Below are 17,269 nucleotides of genomic sequence, written 5' to 3'. Positions count from 1 at the left end.
TTATTTTTTTTAAATGCCTTCCTCTCCATCTTAAATAAGCATGCCCCATTCAAGAAATTTAGAACCAGGAACAGATATAGCCCTTGGCTCTCTCCAGACCTGACTGCCCTTAACCAACACAAAAACATCCTGTGGCGTTCTGCATTAGCATCGAACAGCCCCCGTGATGTGCAACTTTTCAGGGAAGTTAGAAACCAATATACACAGGTAGTTAGAAAAGCCAAGGCTAGCTTTTTCTAGCAGAAATTTGCTTCCTGCAACACAAACTCAAAAATGTTCTGGGACACTGTAAAGTCCATGGAGAATAAGAGCACCTCCTGCCAGCTGCCCACTGCACTGAGGATAGTGCAGTGGGTTCTGTCACCACTGATAAATCCACTATAATTGAGAATTTCAATAAGCATTTTTCCACGGCTGGCCATGCTTTCCACCTGGCTACCCCTACCCCGGTCAACAGCACTGCACCCCCCACAGCAACTCGCCCAAGCCTTCCCCATTTCTCCTTCTCCCAAATCCAGTCAGCTGATGTTCTGAAAGAGCTGCAAAATCTGGACCCCTACAAATCAGCCGGGCTAGACAATCTGGACTCTTTCTTTCTAAAATTATCTGCCGAAATTGTTGCAACCCCTATTACTAGCCTGTTCAACCTCTCTTTCGTGTCATCTGAGATTCCCAAGGATTGGAAAGCAGCTGCGGTCATCCCCCTCTTCAAAGGGGGGGGACACTCTTGACCCAAACTGCTACAGACCTATATCTATCCTACCCTGCCTTTCTAAGGTCTTCGCAAGCCAAGTCAACAAACAGATTACCGACCATTTCGAAGCCCACCGCACCTTCTCCGCTATGCAATCTGGTTTCAGAGCTGGTCATGGGTGCACCTCAGCCACGCTCAAGGTCCTAAACAATATCGTAACCTCCATTGATAAGAAACAATACTGTGCAGCCGTATTCATTGACCTGGCCAAGGCTTTCGACTCTGTCAATCACCACATCCTCATCGGCAGACTCAATAGCCTTGGTTTCTCAAATGATTGCCTCGCCTGGCTCACCAACTACTTCTCTGATAGAGTTCAGTGTGTCAAATCAGAGGGCCTGTTGTCCGGTCCTCTGGCAGTCTCTATGGGGGTGCCACAGGGTTCAATTCTTGGGCCGACTCTCTTCTCTGTATACATCAATGATGTTGCTCTTGCTGCTGGTGAGTCTCTGATCCACCTCTACGCAGACGACACCATTCTGTATACTTCTGGCCCTTCTTTGGACACTGTGTTAGCAACCCTCCAGACGAGCTTCAATGCCACACAACTCTCCTTCCGTGACCTCCAACTGCTCTTAAATACAAGTAAAACTAAATGCATGCTCTTAAACCAATCGCTGCCTGCACCTGCCCGCCCGTCCATCATCACTACTCTGGACGGTTCTGACTTAGAATATGTGGACAACTACAAATACCTAGGTGTCTAGTTAGACTGTAAACTCTCCTTCCAGACTCACATCAAACATCTCCAATCTAAAGTTAAATCTAGAATTGGCTTCCTATTTCGCAACAAAGCATCCTTCACTGATGTTGCCAAACATACCCTTGTAAAACTGACCATCCTACCGATCCTCGACTTCGGCGATGTCATTTACAAAATAGCCTCCAATACCTTACTCAATAAAATGGATGCAGTCTATCACAGTGCCATCCGTTTTGTCACCAAATCCCCATATACCACCCACCACTGCGACCTGTATTATCTCGTTGGCTGGCCCTCGCTTCATACTCGTCGCCAAACCCACTGGCTCCAGGTCGTCTACAAGACCCTGCTAGGTAAAGTCCCCCCTTATCTCAGCTCGCTGGTCACCATAGCAGCACCCACCTGTAGCACGCGCTCCAGCAGGTATATCTCTCTGGTCACCCCCAAAGCCAATTCCTCCTTCGGCCGCCTCTCCTTCCAGTTCTCTGCTACCAATGACTGGAACGAACTACAAAAATCTCTGAAACTGGAAACACTTATCTCCCTCACTAGCTTTAAGCACCAGCTGTCAGAGCAGCTCACAGATTACTGCACCTGTACATAGCCCATCTATAATTTAGCCCAAACAACTTCCTCTTCCCCTACTGTATTTATTTATTTTGCTCCTTTGCACCCCATTATTTCTATTTCTACTTTGCACTTTCTTCCACTGCAAATCTACCATTCCAGTGTTTTACTTGCTATATTGTATTTACTTCACCACCATGGCCTTTTTTTGCCTTTACCTCCCTTATTTCACCTAATTTGCTCACATTGTATATAGACTTATTTTTCTACTGTATTATTGACTGTATGTTTGTTTTACTCCATGTGTAACTCTGTGTTGTTGTATGTGTCGAACTGCTTTGCTTTATCTTGGCCAGGTCGCAATTGTAAATGAGAACTTGTTCTCAACTTGCCTAACTGGTTAAATAAAGGTGAAATAAAAAAAATAAAAAATAAAAAGACTGCTGGAAAAGCATTCCTCATGAAGCTGGTTGAGAGAATGCCAAGAGTGTGCAAAGCTGTCATCAAGGCAAAGGGTGCCTACTTTGAAGAATCTAAAATCTAAAATCTATCTAGATTTGTTTAACACTTTTTTGGTTACTACATGATTCCATATGTGTTATTGCATAGCTTTGATGTCTTCACTATCATTCAAACATTTTGAAAATTGTAAAAATAAAGACAAATTCTTGAATGAGTAGGTGTGTCCAAACTATTGACTCGTACTGTATATACATTTTTAACATAATGCCACTTTGACAGTTAAACTAAGGCCATGAGTCATTTATAAGTTACATTCTTCAAGAATAAATGGGCATATATTATTAATTTACAAGTCCAAAAATGGATGTAGCACCTAAGGATTCTAGCTTTAACTTAAGGATCTGCCCCTTTTTGAAATTTTTGCCTAAAATGACATACCCAAATCTAACTGCCTGTAGCTCAGGCCCTGAAGCAAGGATATGCATATTCTTGGTACCATTTGACTGGAAACACTTTGAAGTTCGTGGAAATGTGAAAGGAATGTCGGAGAATATAACACAATAGATCTGGTAAAAGATAATACAAAGAAAAAAAACGACCGTTCTTTTGTATTTTTTTGTACCATCTTATTTGAAATGCAAGATAAAGGCCATAGTGTATTATTCCAGCCCAGGTGCAATTTAGATTTTGGCCACTAGATGGCAGCAGTGTCTGTGCAAAGTTTTAGACTAATCCAGTGAACCATTGCATTTCTGTTCAAAATGTAGTATCAAGACTGCCCAAATGTGCCTAATTTGTTTATTAATAACTTTTCATGTTCAAAATTGTGCACTCTTCTCAAACAATAGCATGGAATTATTTCACTGTAATAGCTACTGTAAATTGGACAGTGCAGTTAGATTAACAAGAATTTAAGCTTTCTGCCAATATCAGATATGACTATGTCCTGGGAAATTTTCTTGTTACTTACAACCTCATGCTAATCGCATTAGCCTACGCTAGCTCAACGTCCCGTGGACGGGCACCAATCCCGAAGAAGTTTTTAACAATTCACAGATTACCTATTTATATCTGCTGAAATTTGAATAGCAAATTTGTTTACATTGCAAATAATTCTTCCACAAAAAAATAGGGCAACTATGGGCTCTGGTCAAAAGTAGTGCACCCTATTCCCCATTGGCCCTGGTCAAAAGTAGTGCACCCTATCCCCAATTGGCCCTGCTCAAAAGTAGGGCACAAGCCAAACTGAAGAATCAAAAGTAGTGCACCCTATCCCCCATAGGGTCCTGGTCTAAAGTAGTGCACTACATCTGGAATAGGGTGCTATTTGGGATGGAGCCTTACCCACATATCAGTCAATGCTGTATACTGTGTATTTTATTTATTTTTTTACATTGAGGTGAAACAATGTCCTCATTATATCTCATCCACATCAACTGAGAATTACAAAAAACACTACCACACAACACAACAGCACCACTGCACCAGACAGGAATAGTTTTTCAGGAACTGTTTTATTCAAATGATGAGACAATCTTGAGAGGACCAAACCGTTTGGCTTGTGCATTGTAACACAGAAACACCTTTGTTTTAACAATTGAGAGAAAAACATTATAAATGATATGGTATGGTAAATATGCATTACAAAAGCAGGAAATTATTTTTAAAAATTGTCAAATAATAAAAATAAGCAACACATTCAAAATGTTCAATTGGTGTCCTGCACTGGCAACAGGCTCACTGACTAACCTGCCACTGGCACAGGCTCTGAGAACACAGACAGAGGGAAAATAGACCAATCTTTTCTTATATCCATCTGTGAAAAATATGCGTTAACACTCAATAAAATTATCCTAAAAGAACAAAACAATAACAAATCTTTTAAAAGTCCCAAAGTTAACTTTTAAGATCTTTAAGGTGAAATCACATCAACAACTAAACTGAACACTTTTTGACCTCTCAAGCCGCTCTATACAAAATGGAACTTGGCATCACCACGAATCGACTATAAAATGCCCTTTCCAGTGAATCAAAATCATAAAAACATATCACATTATGCAAATACTGTTACGTAAAAAATGTCAAACCAAATGAATAAACAACAGTGACTTTAAATTATTCTTTGGTTAAGATTATTTGTTTTTCAAAGATATAAAACTTGATTATATTGCTCTTCACACAGTCGTTATCGATTTGATAGTCAGAATCCTTGTCGTATTGTCACACTGAAATATAGAATATAGTATTAGTCAGGTTAGAATACAGAATATCGTAGTAGCCAGGTTAGAATCTGGTTGATGGATGAAAAATCCCCCAAAATAAAAAATCATCATCCACCCACTATCACTGTCAATACACTGACTGGATTCTTTGGTCCTGTGTGAGCAGCAACTACTGTCAGGGTTGGACTCAATTCCATTCCAATTCAGTCAATTCTGGAAGTTAACAAAAATTCAAAATGCCAACTTTGCTCATTGAAAAGCATTGGAATTGGAATGTCAGTTTACTCCCATAATTGACATTTGAAATGGAACAGATCCCAACCCTGGCTTCAAATTACATTATTCCAAGGATCAATCTGAAGGACCCATCAGTCCTCCCCATTTGAGGAAGTAGACAACTCTTTGGCATCTAATAGCACATCTGTGTCACCGCTGCTTTTAGCATCAATGATCTAGATAGAAGGCATCCGATAGCGCCCCACTGGGCACAGACGTCACTTCAACGTCTAGTTTTGAATTACATCTGGTTGAGTTGTGAACTAACATGAAATAAACCAAAAAATGTCGCCATGTCATTGGACTTAGGTTAAAAGCTGAAAAAATATGAAATTCTCTTACAGCGATGACTTTTTTTCAAATCCAATCAGTTTTTCACATTGATTCAATGTTATCGCATTGCATTTTTGTTGTGGAAACACTGATTGAACCAGTTTTTGCTCAGTGGGACATATGTGTCACTGCTGCGTTTAGTATCAGTGATTTAGATAGAATGCAAACGGAGAACAATTGTCTGAAAGACAGACAAAGAGTTAAAGCTTTCAACCAGGTATAAAAATGTACAATAAGAAATTCATTCAACTCAAAGAGGAATAGACATACACTCTTAGAAAAAAGGGTTCCAAAAGGGTTCCATGGCTGTCCTGATAGGTTAACCCTTTTTGGTTCAAGGTAGAACCTTTTTGGGTTCCAGGTAGAACCCTTTTGAGTTCCTTGTAGAACTCTGTGGAAACGGTTGTACATAGAATCCATGATTTTGGCAAAATCTGTGTGCCTATTGCATGTATAATTTTTTGTTATTGTTGTTGCTTTTGAGGTTTTGTTTACTTATAGGCGAACAACTCTTTCTTTGGATACCTTTCTTTGGATCTCTATATCTACGGTCATCTGCATAGCCCTTTTCCACGTTGTGAGGCCATTTTAAAGCTTTTAAGGACTGGAAATGCCAGTTAAATGTTTATTTTTGGTTACTTGATCTTACTCAAATAGAGACTGATGATATCTAATGCACTTAAATAGTAGAACTATACTGAAGAGACTCATCATTCAAAACTTAAAAGCTTTTCCAACCTTGTAAAAAAACATCTAATAATTCAAAAGGAATTTTCACAAAACTTCTAAACAAATTAAGCCTTTATAAGTCCTGCAAGATATTAATGCAGGTTAGACATGGCTTTTAAATGTTTTCAATTTCATTCCCTGAGTTATGGGGAAATACTGCACAATATACTGTTAAGATGAGGTAGTACTATATACAGTACTGCACAATATACCGTTAAGATGAGGTAGTACTATATACAGTACTGCACAATATACTGTTAAGATGAGGTAGTACTTTTTACAGCACTGCACAATATACCGTTAAGATGAGGCAGCACTATATACAATCAGAGTCACTGAGGTAGACAATCAGCAATGAGTGGTCACCAACTACACCCTCTATTTCAGTGGAAGAAATAAATCAACATTAACATATTAGATAATGTATCACAATAGCAATAGATTTCTTGACATTCTTTTGAACATTCATTTTTGGCGTGAGCTTTGGTTTAGAACAGACATTAAGGACTCGTTTCCCTGGACACAGATTAAGCCTGGTCCTGTACAAAGAAGCCACTTTGAATGGAGAATATCACTAAACATGTTTTTCAGGATCCCATAACATACCTGTCACCAATCCAGGACAAGGCTTAATCTGTGTTCAAAAACCAGCCCTAAAGACCGAACAGACACACAGACGAAAACCAGACAGACTGAAAATGAGATCAAAATGAAACAGGAAAACAACAACATTAATTTACAAATATCCTGAGGTAGACCTGAAGAAAACACCTGTTTCCTCTTCAATCTTCAACTTCCTGATCCCTCCTCATAACTCCTCGTATGTTCTATGCCCAAGGACCTGTTTTCAAGAGGCCAAGAAGGGAGAGAAGTGGGCAGCTTCAGCTGTAGATAAGTCACATTCAGGCTGGGTAGCATATCGTCAGGAGGAGCCTGCTGACTGGACCGTGCCCTGGGCAGGATAAGCAGTTTCCTCAGCTGAGAGGGAACAGGGACGTGAGGGCTGCTGGACAGTGTCATAACCAGGCCGGTGGAGGTGATGGTGATGATGGTAAGGGTTGGCTTGGTGTCGTCACCTCAGATTCCACTTTAAAACCAGGCTTTCCTTCTTCCTCCACTTCTAAAACACTCTTCATCCTCTGGAGTTGAGCTGTCATCCAACTCCGACCCGAAGGACGCATGCCTGGAATTACGGCCCGAACGTAGCTGTGGACGGGTTACTCAATCTCACTCTCGTTGCTCATCTCTTCGTTGGAGTAGTGACCGGAGTCTCCTGTCTCGTGGCTTCCTTCGCTGGCCTCAGTGGTCCCAGAGCTGCTTCCCTGACTGCTACCCACGGAGCTCTGTAAGCCCCCTAGTGGCCCGAACAGGATCTGCAGGCTGGAGGGCTGGAGGGACAGAGCGTCTACCTTATCCTCGTAACACAGCACGGTCTTCCCTGCCTCGTACAGACACACTCTGTTCTCAGCCTAGAGATAGAGGAGAGGAGGAGATTTTTTGATATTTGTTAGTTTGTCATTGTATAACAATACTCCACTCTGTAAAACTATACCGAACAAAAATATAAACGCAACATGTAAAGTGTTGGTCTCATGTTTCACGAGCTGAAATAAAAGATCCCAGAAATGTTCCATATGCACAAGAAGCTTATTTCTCTCAAATGTTGTGCACAAATTTGTTTACATCCCTGTTAGTAAACATTTCTCCTTTGCCAAGACAATCCATCCACCTGACAGGTGTGGCATATCAAGAAGCTGATAAAACAGCATGATCACTACACAGGTGCACCTTGTGCTGGGGACAATAAAAGGCCACTCTTAACATGTTCAGTTTCGTCACACAACACACTGCCATAGATATCTAAAATTTTGAGGGAGCGTGCAATTGTCATGCTGACTGCAGGAATGTCCACCAGAGCTGTTGCCAGATAATTTAATGTTAATTTCTCTACCATAAACTGCCTCCAACGTCGTTTTAGAGAATTTGGCAGCCGCAGACCATGTGTAAGCACGCCAGCCCAGGACCTCCACACCCTGCGGGATCGTCTGAGACCAGCCACCCTTGGCAGCTGATGAAACTGAGGAGTATTTCTGTCTGTAATAAAGACCTTTTGCGAGGAAAAACTCATTCTGATTGGCTATGCCCTCCCAGGCCCACCCATGCCCAGTCCTGACCCAGACATGTGAAATCCAAAGATTAGGGCATAATGAATTTATTTCAATTGACTGATTTCCTTATATGAACTGTATCTCAGTCAAATTGTTGAAATTGTTGCATGTTGCATTTAAAAAAATATATTTTGGTTCAGTATTGATGTTCAGGATAGGCTCTATAATAGCATCAAGTTCCCGTCTGAAGACTTTACCTGGCTTGTATTTGTATTACGTCTCTCCCTCTTGAAGAATTGCCATCTCTTACCGCGGTTGCTGCCATTGACTGGACCTGTTCTACTAACCACCAGGTTAGAACCACCCTGAAACAGAGAGATTACAAACAAATAAAGAGGTCTGTTGCTGGTTGCTAAAAAGACGTTGAAACCTTATCATGGCATCATAAAGGTTGTCATAGTGATGTCTTAAATACATTCTCATACCACTCATGGCCTGTGTCTGTGGAGCCATGTCTCACCTTGGCATCAATGAAGTGTTGTGTCATCACGGGCATCAGGGCCTCTATGTTGTCAGCCTGGCGTTCATTGGCCAGGGCCAAACCAGCACGTGGACCGTGGGGTCTCTCACTGTTCACTACGTCGATGATCTTACAGATGGACGATTTCCTATTGGAGTAAAGAGTAGAAGTTAGTGGACAATATGAAATAATCTATTTGAAGAGAGGTCTTTCAAAAATGGCTGATGGATCATAGTGAGTAAATGGAATATGAGAAGAACAAGAAGAAGATTACCATAAAAGAAGAAGATTACTATAAAAGAAGAAGATTACCGTAAAAGAAGAAGATTACCATAAAAGAAGAAGATTACTATAAAAGAAGAAGATTACTGTAAAAGAAGACGATTACTGTAAAAGAAGAAGATTACTATAAAAGAAGAAGATTACTGTAAAAGAAGAAGAAGAAGATTACCGTAAAAGAAGAAGAAGAAGATTACTGTAAAAGAAGAAGATTACTGTAAAATAAGAAGATTACTGTAAAAGAAGAAGATTACTGTAAAAGAAGAAGATTACTGTAAAAGAAGAAGATTACTATAAAAGAAGAAGATTACTGTAAAAGAAGAAGAAGAAGATTACTGTAAAAGAAGAAGAATAAATTACTGTAAAAGAAGAAGATTACTATAAAAGAAGAAGATTACTATAAAGGAAGAAGATTACTGTAAAAGAAGAAGAAGAAGATTACTGTAAAAGAAGAAGAATAAATTACTGTAAAAGAAAAAGATTACTATAAAAGAAGAAGAATAGTATAGATATGTACCTGGATCTGCCGTTGTTGATGAGGATGAGGGCACAGATGGCGATACAAGCCAGAGTGATGCAGACCCCCACCATGATGCCTGTCATGGACTTCTGGTCCATGTGGTACAGGCCATCAGAGAACACTGAGACAAACAAAAGGCATACTGTTACACAAGACAAATCATCTCACTTTGGGCAAGTACTATAGGCTACTGGAACTATACAACTGTTAGCTATACACCACTAACAGATCTAGGAACAGCCTATTAGCATTAAGACAAGACAGAAATATAATTTGTTTGATGCTATATACTGTACTGGTTCAGTTTATATGTCTCTAACAGCAGTATTATCAACATTCAAAATATCTCCCCAGTCCAACACTCCATGGGAAAGGGGGATGCCTAGTCAGTTGTACAACTGAATGCATTTAAACCGAAATGTGTCTTCCGGACTAAACCCAACCCCTCTGAATCACAGAGGTGCGGGGAGCTGCCTTAATCGATATCATCAGCGCCCAGGGAGCAGTTGTTGTTGGGGGTTAACTGCCTTGATCAAGGGCAGAACGGCAGATGCATTTTTTTCACCTTGCCCGGCTAGGGGATTCGAACCTGCAACCTTTCGTTTACTGGTCCAACACTCTTAACTGCTAGGCTACCTGCTGTCCATGTAATCATAGTAACCTGTAGTGTCTGAGGAGGATCCGCTGTCTGAATGCCTGGGGCTCTTCCCTCTGTGTCTAGGCCCAGGCCCCAGGGCCAGCTCCACAGTGGTAGAGAAGGGCCCGTCTCCCACCAGGTTGGAGGCAGATATCTTCACCAGGTAGACGTTACCAGGCTCCAGACGCTCCAGCAGGACCATGGTGTTACTTCCTGTAGGGGAAAGACAGGACTGGTGTTAGAGAGCGCTGAATAGGATGAGGAAACGTACCGTGTTGGTTTAGTCTGTTCTTTTTACATTGTCCTTTCCAGCACGGTTACAGTAACCACGGTGGATATGTAACCAGGCCAGCCCAGCCCAGCCCAGCCCGGCTCAGTTATGTCAAAAAGGGTTTAAGAGATGAGAGGTCAAAATCTAGCTGTCCATACTCACCCTCCCTCTACAGTGTTTGCTAGTGTCCATACTCACCCTCCCTCTACAGTGTTTGCTAGTGTCCATACTCACCCTCCCTCTGCAGTGTTTGCTAGTGTCCATACTCACCCTCCCTCTGCAGTGTTTGCAAGTGTCCATACACACCCTCCATCTACAGTGTTTGCTAGTGTCCATACTCACCCTCCCTCTACAGTGTTTGCTAGTGTCCATACTCACCCTCCCTCTACAGTGTTTGCTAGTGTCCATACTCACCCTCCCTCTGCAGTGTTTGCTAGTGTCCATACTCACCCTCCCTCTACAGTGTTTGCTAGTGTCCATACTCACCCTCCCTCTACAGTGTTTGCTAGTGTCCATACTCACCCTCCCTCTGCAGTGTTTGCTAGTGTCCATACTCACCCTCCCTCTGCAGTGTTTGCTAGTGTCCATACTCACCCTCCCTCTACAGTGTTTGCTAGTGTCCATACTCACCCTCCCTCTACAGTGTTTGCTAGTGTCCATACTCACCCTCCCTCTACAGTGTTTGCTAGTGTCCATACTCACCCTCCCTCTACAGTGTTTGCTAGTGTCCATACTCACCCTCCCTCTACAGTGTTTGCTAGTGTCCATACTCACCCTCCCTCTACAGTGTTTGCTAGTGTCCATACTCACCCTCCCTTTACAGTGTTTGCTAGTGTCCATACTCACCCTCCCTCTGCAGTGTTTGCCAGTGTCCAGCCAGCCAGGCCCTCTGTGAGGCGTACAGGATGGTGTAGTGTGTCACTGCCAGGTTGTTCTCCTCTGGTTCCCTCCAGGAAACCAGGGCTGTGCCGTCCTCAATCAGAGACGCCCTCACACCTTCAGGTGGATGGCTGGGCGCTGATGAACAGAAAAGGGTAATTTTGAGACTCTTTAGTTTAAAAGTATCTTGGTCCGTCATCTAGTACGGTCCGCTTTGATAGGTGAGTGTTGTTGTGTGCAGAGGGGTCCTTGGTTGGAGCCCAGCTTGGGGTAGACTGGAAAGGAAGCTCTACTGTTGATGTCTTTTTAAAGTTAATTAGACTGCTTCATGATCTATAGATAGAGGGCCCTTGTTACCCTGGTTACCCTGGTTACCTTGGTTACCCTTGGGAGATGATAGTCAGAGAAAGATTAGAAGATGGTTGTTCACCTGCAGGAAGGGTCCTCTGGTGGACAACAGAACTCCAGGGGCTGGACAGCTGGTCGGCATGGAGACGCACCACTAACTCATAGCGGGTGTTGGGTTCCAGACCCTGTATCGCCACAGTCTGATTGGTACTGACGAGGACAATCATGACAGGTTCAATCCAACAACTGTGTCAAAACAATCTTTATTTTCAGTCTCTTAGAAACTAAGTGTAGAACTAAATTACCACATGTAATATAAATAAATGTCCAATGATCTGAAAAATGACAATGGACAATAGCATAGTAGTAAAGTAATAATCTTAGTATTAAAGTAGTAGTAAAGTATTCTTCATCTACTTCAACAGACCCCAGTATACAGGTATAAACATCATAAGTGTCTAGACCTTGAGCAGTTCTGTTGCAGAACTGGTCATGAACTCACGTCTGTATGTAGCGTATGGCTGATGCGTTCATCAGGCCCACAGGTGTACAACGAGCTGTGTAGCTAACAACCTTCCTAGAGGAGAAGGCAGGACGGCTCCAACGCAGGTACACCGCTGACGAGCTGTTAGCCACCGCATTCACATGGTCCGGGGCTGGAGGCTGGGCCACCAGGTGCTCACGGATTGCTAGACACACACAGATGCACAAATGTTTTTAGTCACAACTAGAAAAGGTACATTTCCAGAAGAAAATGTGTGCTCTTGCTTCAGCTGTCTAGAAGTATTTTTTTTATGGTAGTGGGAGATGTGTTAGAGGCCAATGTAGATATTCAGGATGAACAGAAGCTGAAGCAGATCAATAGTAAGAATTGATCTGATTTCTTTGTGTACTTACACACACATCCTGGGGTGCTGAGTGTCTGGTCGGCCTGGTAACCATCTCCTACATGACTTAATGCCAACAGTTTCACCTGGTACTTCCTCCTTGGGTCTGGAAAACAGTAAATTGTAGATTAATAAATAACATAAGTGGAAATAAATATTACATGTTCTGTTTATTATCAACTGACCACCATAATACCTTAAAACAACTGGGCCAACACAATGCTGAGGTGTCCACTATCAGTCACAATCAATCAATCAAATGTATTTATAAAGCCCTTCTTACATCAGCTGAAACCCATCCTAAAACCCCAAACAGCAAGCAATGCAGGTGTAGATTACATCTATCATCCTAATGGAGGAGTAGATTACATCTATCATCCTAATGGAGGTGTAGATTACATCTATCATCCTAATGGAGGAGTAGATTACATCTATCATCCTAATGGAGGTGTAGATTACATCTATCATCCTAATGGAGGAGTAGATTACATCTATCATCCTAATGGAGGAGTAGATTACATCTATCATCCTAATGGAGGAGTAGATTACATCTATCATCCTAATGGAGGTGTAGATTACATCTATCATCCTAATGGAGGAGTAGATTACATCTATCATCCTAATGGAGGAGTAGATTACATCTATCATCCTAATGGAGGAGTAGATTACATCTATCATCCTAATGGAGGTGTAGATTACATCTATCATCCTAATGGAGGTGTAGATTACATCTATCATCCTAATGGAGGAGTAGATTAGATCTATCATCTATCATCCTAATGGAGGAGTAGATTACATCTATCATCCTAATGGAGGTGTAGATTACATCTATCATCCTAATGGAGGAGTAGATTACATCTATCATCCTAATGGAGGAGTAGATTACATCTATCATCCTAATGGAGGAGTAGATTACATCTATCATCCTAATGGAGGAGTAGATTACATCTATCATCCTAATGGAGGAGTAGATTACATCTATCATCCTAATGGAGGAGTAGATTACATCTATCATCCTAATGGAGGTGTAGATTACATCTATCATCCTAATGGAGGTGTAGATTACATCTATCATCCTAATGGAGGTGTAGATTACATCTATCATCCTAATGGAGGTGTAGATTACATCTATCATCCTAATGGAGGTGTAGATTACATCTATCATCCTAATGGAGGTGTAGATTACATCTATCATCCTAATGGAGGTGTAGATTACATCTATCATCCTAATGGAGGTGTAGATTACATCTATCATCCTAATGGAGGAGTAGATTACATCTATCATCCTAATGGAGGAGTAGATTACATCTATCATCCTAATGGAGGAGTAGATTACATCTATCATCCTAATGGAGGTGTAGATTACATCTATCATCCTAATGGAGGAGTAGATTACATCTATCATCCTAATGGAGGAGTAGATTACATCTATCATCCTAATGGAGGAGTAGATTACATCTATCATCCTAATGGAGGAGTAGATTACATCCATCATCCTAATGGAGGAGTAGATTACATCTATCATCCTAATGGAGGTGTAGATTACATCCATCATCCTAATGGAGGTGTAGATTACATCTATCATCCTAATGGAGGTGTAGATTACATCTATCATCCTAATGGAGGTGTAGATTACATCCATCATCCTAATGGAGGTGTAGATTACATCTATCATCCTAATGGAGGAGTAGATTACATCTATCATCTATCATCCTAATGGAGGTGTATATTACATCTCACAGTCCAGTGTTCCAATTTGTAAACAAGGCTGCATTGGGATTTCTCTTAATGCGACTTTGTGCGGCCAATGGCAATGTCCGCTTTAGGTATAATGGCGGGAGCCGCTTGTGGATTTGACAGATCTAATGCAGTTCCACCTCTATGCGGATATCGGCTAAAGCGGATCTGATTTCAAGTTTCTCTTTTCAGTTAAAGGACTAGCCTCCAACAGATTAGGATGACAGTTAAGCGCTGGAGGGCAACGTCAACCCTTTGGTTTCTGCTGTCAGTTCCCTATTCACACAGAGAAGCTCTCCCGTGTGCCCCTTGACCCCAGTCTATCTATCATATCTTGTCACAGAGCAGAGAGGAGAGCGCTTTAGAATGATCCCATAGTCTGCCTGTAGACCTTCAGAAACAGAGGAGTTACTACTGAGCCCTATAAACAGACAGTACTGACTGTCTCTCTTCATCCAAAAAGAAATGATCCACCGAGTCCTCATGCTCTGCTAGATGAACTAGTGCTGCCTTTCATCCATGCTGTTACTGCAAAGTCAACTCTACACAGAGGAGAACATGGACACTAGGCTGTGCTATACGGTGCTATACCATATAAACAGTAGAAACAGCAGCTGTGAAGAGGCCAGCTGAAGGAAGGGGGGTCGGGGTGAAATTAGGTCTTTCTAGGACTGTTTTGTATATAGAACTACTTTAACTAGTTGTATAGGACTGTTTTGTATATAGAACTACTTTAACTAGTTGTATATAACCACCAGGGCTGGGGGCAGTTCCATTTCAATTCATTCATTTCAGGAAGTAAACTCAAATTTCAGTTTTCTCATTGAAAAGCATTGATGAAATTTGGGATTGGAATTTCTGTTTACTTTCTGACCCAACCTCTGCTAACCACATGAGTAGGATTCTGCAACAAATCGATTCAGATAAATTAGTAGGAAATAGACAAAATATCAAACAAGGTTTATATAGTTAAAACAAGTTATTTACCCTTTCGCTTAAAAACTGTGCAATTTAATTCAGTGTCTTTCACTTTGAAACCCACCATCGACATGGCCACCACCTCGTAAATAACGCTGTATTGAAGGGAGAATTAAGGATTTGTTTTACGTCTCTTGGGGTGAAAGGTTAGGTTCTGGGTATTGACCAGTGGAGAGGGGTGGAGGGAGGTGGTGTGTGTGTCCAGGTCCGTTGTGTGCTGGTGGGGAATGGTGGCCAGGGGGCTCGGCTGGGGCAGGGGGGCCAGGGGGAGCATTCAGCTGCTGGGATCCAGGGCCTCTGGGACCGGGGGGGAGGGGTGACTAGGGTCAGGGGTCACAGAAGGAATCTGGGCTTCAGGATTGTGGGAGAGGAGAAGAGAGGAGAAAGGAGGAGTGGATGGAGAGGAGAAGAGTGGAGAAAAGAGGAGAAGAGAAAAGAGAGGAGGAGTGGACGGAGAGGAGAGGAGTGGAGAGAAGGGCCCCTTTGTTTCAACTCCTCAGTAACTTTTGTTCCAACTGGCTGCCCCTCCACCCTTCTGTCTACCCTCCACCTGGCTGCCCCTCCACCCTTCTGTCTACCCTCCACCTGGCTGCCCCTCCACCCTTCTGTCTACCCTCCACCTGGCTGCCCCTCCACCCTTCTGTCTACCCTCCACCTGGCTGCCCATCCACCCTTCTGTCTACCCTCCACCTGGCTGCCCCTCCACCCTTCTGTCTACCCTCCACCTGGCTGCCCCTCCACCCTTCTGTCAACCCTCCACCTGGCTGCCCATCCACCCTTCTGTCTACCCTCCACCTGGCTGCCCCTCCACCCTTCTGTCTACCCTCCACCTGGCTGCCCCTCCACCCTTCTGTCTACCCTCCACCTGGCTGCCCATCCACCCTTCTGTCTACCCTCCACCTGGCTGCCCCTCCACCCTTCTGTCTACCCTCCACCTGGCTGCCCCTCCACCCTTCTGTCAACCCTCCACCTGGCTGCCCATCCACCCTTCTGTCTACCCTCCACCTGGCTGCCCCTCCACCCTTCTGTCTACCCTCCACCTGGCTGCCTCTCCACCCTTCTGTCTACCCTCCACCTGGCTGCCCCTCCACCCTTCTGTCTACCCTCCACCTGGCTGCCCATCCACCCTTCTGTCTACCCTCCTCTTGGCTGCCTCTCCACCCTTCTGTCTACCCTCCTCCTGGCTGCCCCTCCACCCTTCTGTCTACCCTCCACCTGGCTGCCCATCCACCCTTCTGTCTACCCTCCACCTGGCTGCCTCTCCACCCTTCTGTCTACCCTCCTCCTGGCTGCCCCTCCACCCTTCTACCCTCCTCCTGGCTGCCCATCCACCTTCTACTTCTGGCTGCCCATCCACCCTTCTACCCTCCTCCTGGCTGCCCCTCCACCCTTCTACCCTCCTCCTGGCTGCCCATCCACCCTTCTGTCTACCCTCCACCTGGCTGCCCCTCCACCCTTCTGTCAACCCTCCACCTGGCTGCCCATCCACCCTTCTGTCTACCCTCCACCTGGCTGCCCCTCCACCCTTCTGTCTACCCTCCACCTGGCTGCCTCTCCACCCTTCTGTCTACCCTCCACCTGGCTGCCCCTCCACCCTTCTGTCTACCCTCCACCTGGCTGCCCATCCACCCTTCTGTCTACCCTCCTCTTGGCTGCCTCTCCACCCTTCTGTCTACCCTCCTCCTGGCTGCCCCTCCACCCTTCTGTCTACCCTCCACCTGGCTGCCCATCCACCCTTCTGTCTACCCTCCACCTGGCTGCCTCTCCACCCTTCTGTCTACCCTCCTCCTGGCTGCCCCTCCACCCTTCTACCCTCCTCCTGGCTGCCCATCCACCCTTCTACCCTCCTCCTGGCTGCCCATCCACCCTTCTACCCTCCTCCTGGCTGCCCCTCCACCCTTCTGTCTACCCTCCTCCTGGCTGCCCATCCACCCTTCTGTCTACCCTCCACCTGGCTGCCCATCCACCCTTCTGTCTACCCTCCACCTGGCTGCCTCTCCACCCTTCTGTCTACCCTCCACCTGGCTGCCCCTCCACCCTTCTGTCTACCCTCCACCTG

At 43.9% G+C, this 17,269-nt stretch overlaps 1 protein-coding gene across 1 annotated transcript in view; it reads right to left on the bottom strand.

Moving 5' to 3' along the window:
- Nucleotides 1-3,981: 3,981 nt before the first annotated feature.
- LOC106584738 (protogenin B) overlaps nucleotides 3,982-17,269 on the bottom strand; it is a 43,259-nt gene continuing 29,971 nt past the window's right edge. The window contains 9 exon segments of the mRNA XM_045706120.1: nucleotides 3,982-7,515; nucleotides 8,412-8,519; nucleotides 8,675-8,822; nucleotides 9,471-9,594; nucleotides 10,135-10,323; nucleotides 11,228-11,398; nucleotides 11,691-11,818; nucleotides 12,111-12,297; nucleotides 12,506-12,601. Coding sequence (XP_045562076.1) covers nucleotides 7,264-7,515; nucleotides 8,412-8,519; nucleotides 8,675-8,822; nucleotides 9,471-9,594; nucleotides 10,135-10,323; nucleotides 11,228-11,398; nucleotides 11,691-11,818; nucleotides 12,111-12,297; nucleotides 12,506-12,601 — 1,403 coding nt within the window. The 3' untranslated portion in view covers nucleotides 3,982-7,263.

Source organism: Salmo salar, chromosome ssa23 (assembly GCF_905237065.1).
Source record: "Salmo salar chromosome ssa23, Ssal_v3.1, whole genome shotgun sequence".
Taxonomy (NCBI): domain Eukaryota; kingdom Metazoa; phylum Chordata; class Actinopteri; order Salmoniformes; family Salmonidae; genus Salmo; species Salmo salar.
The sequence above is the reverse complement of the archived record's forward strand: the minus strand, read 5'-3'. Positions and strand labels throughout refer to the sequence as shown.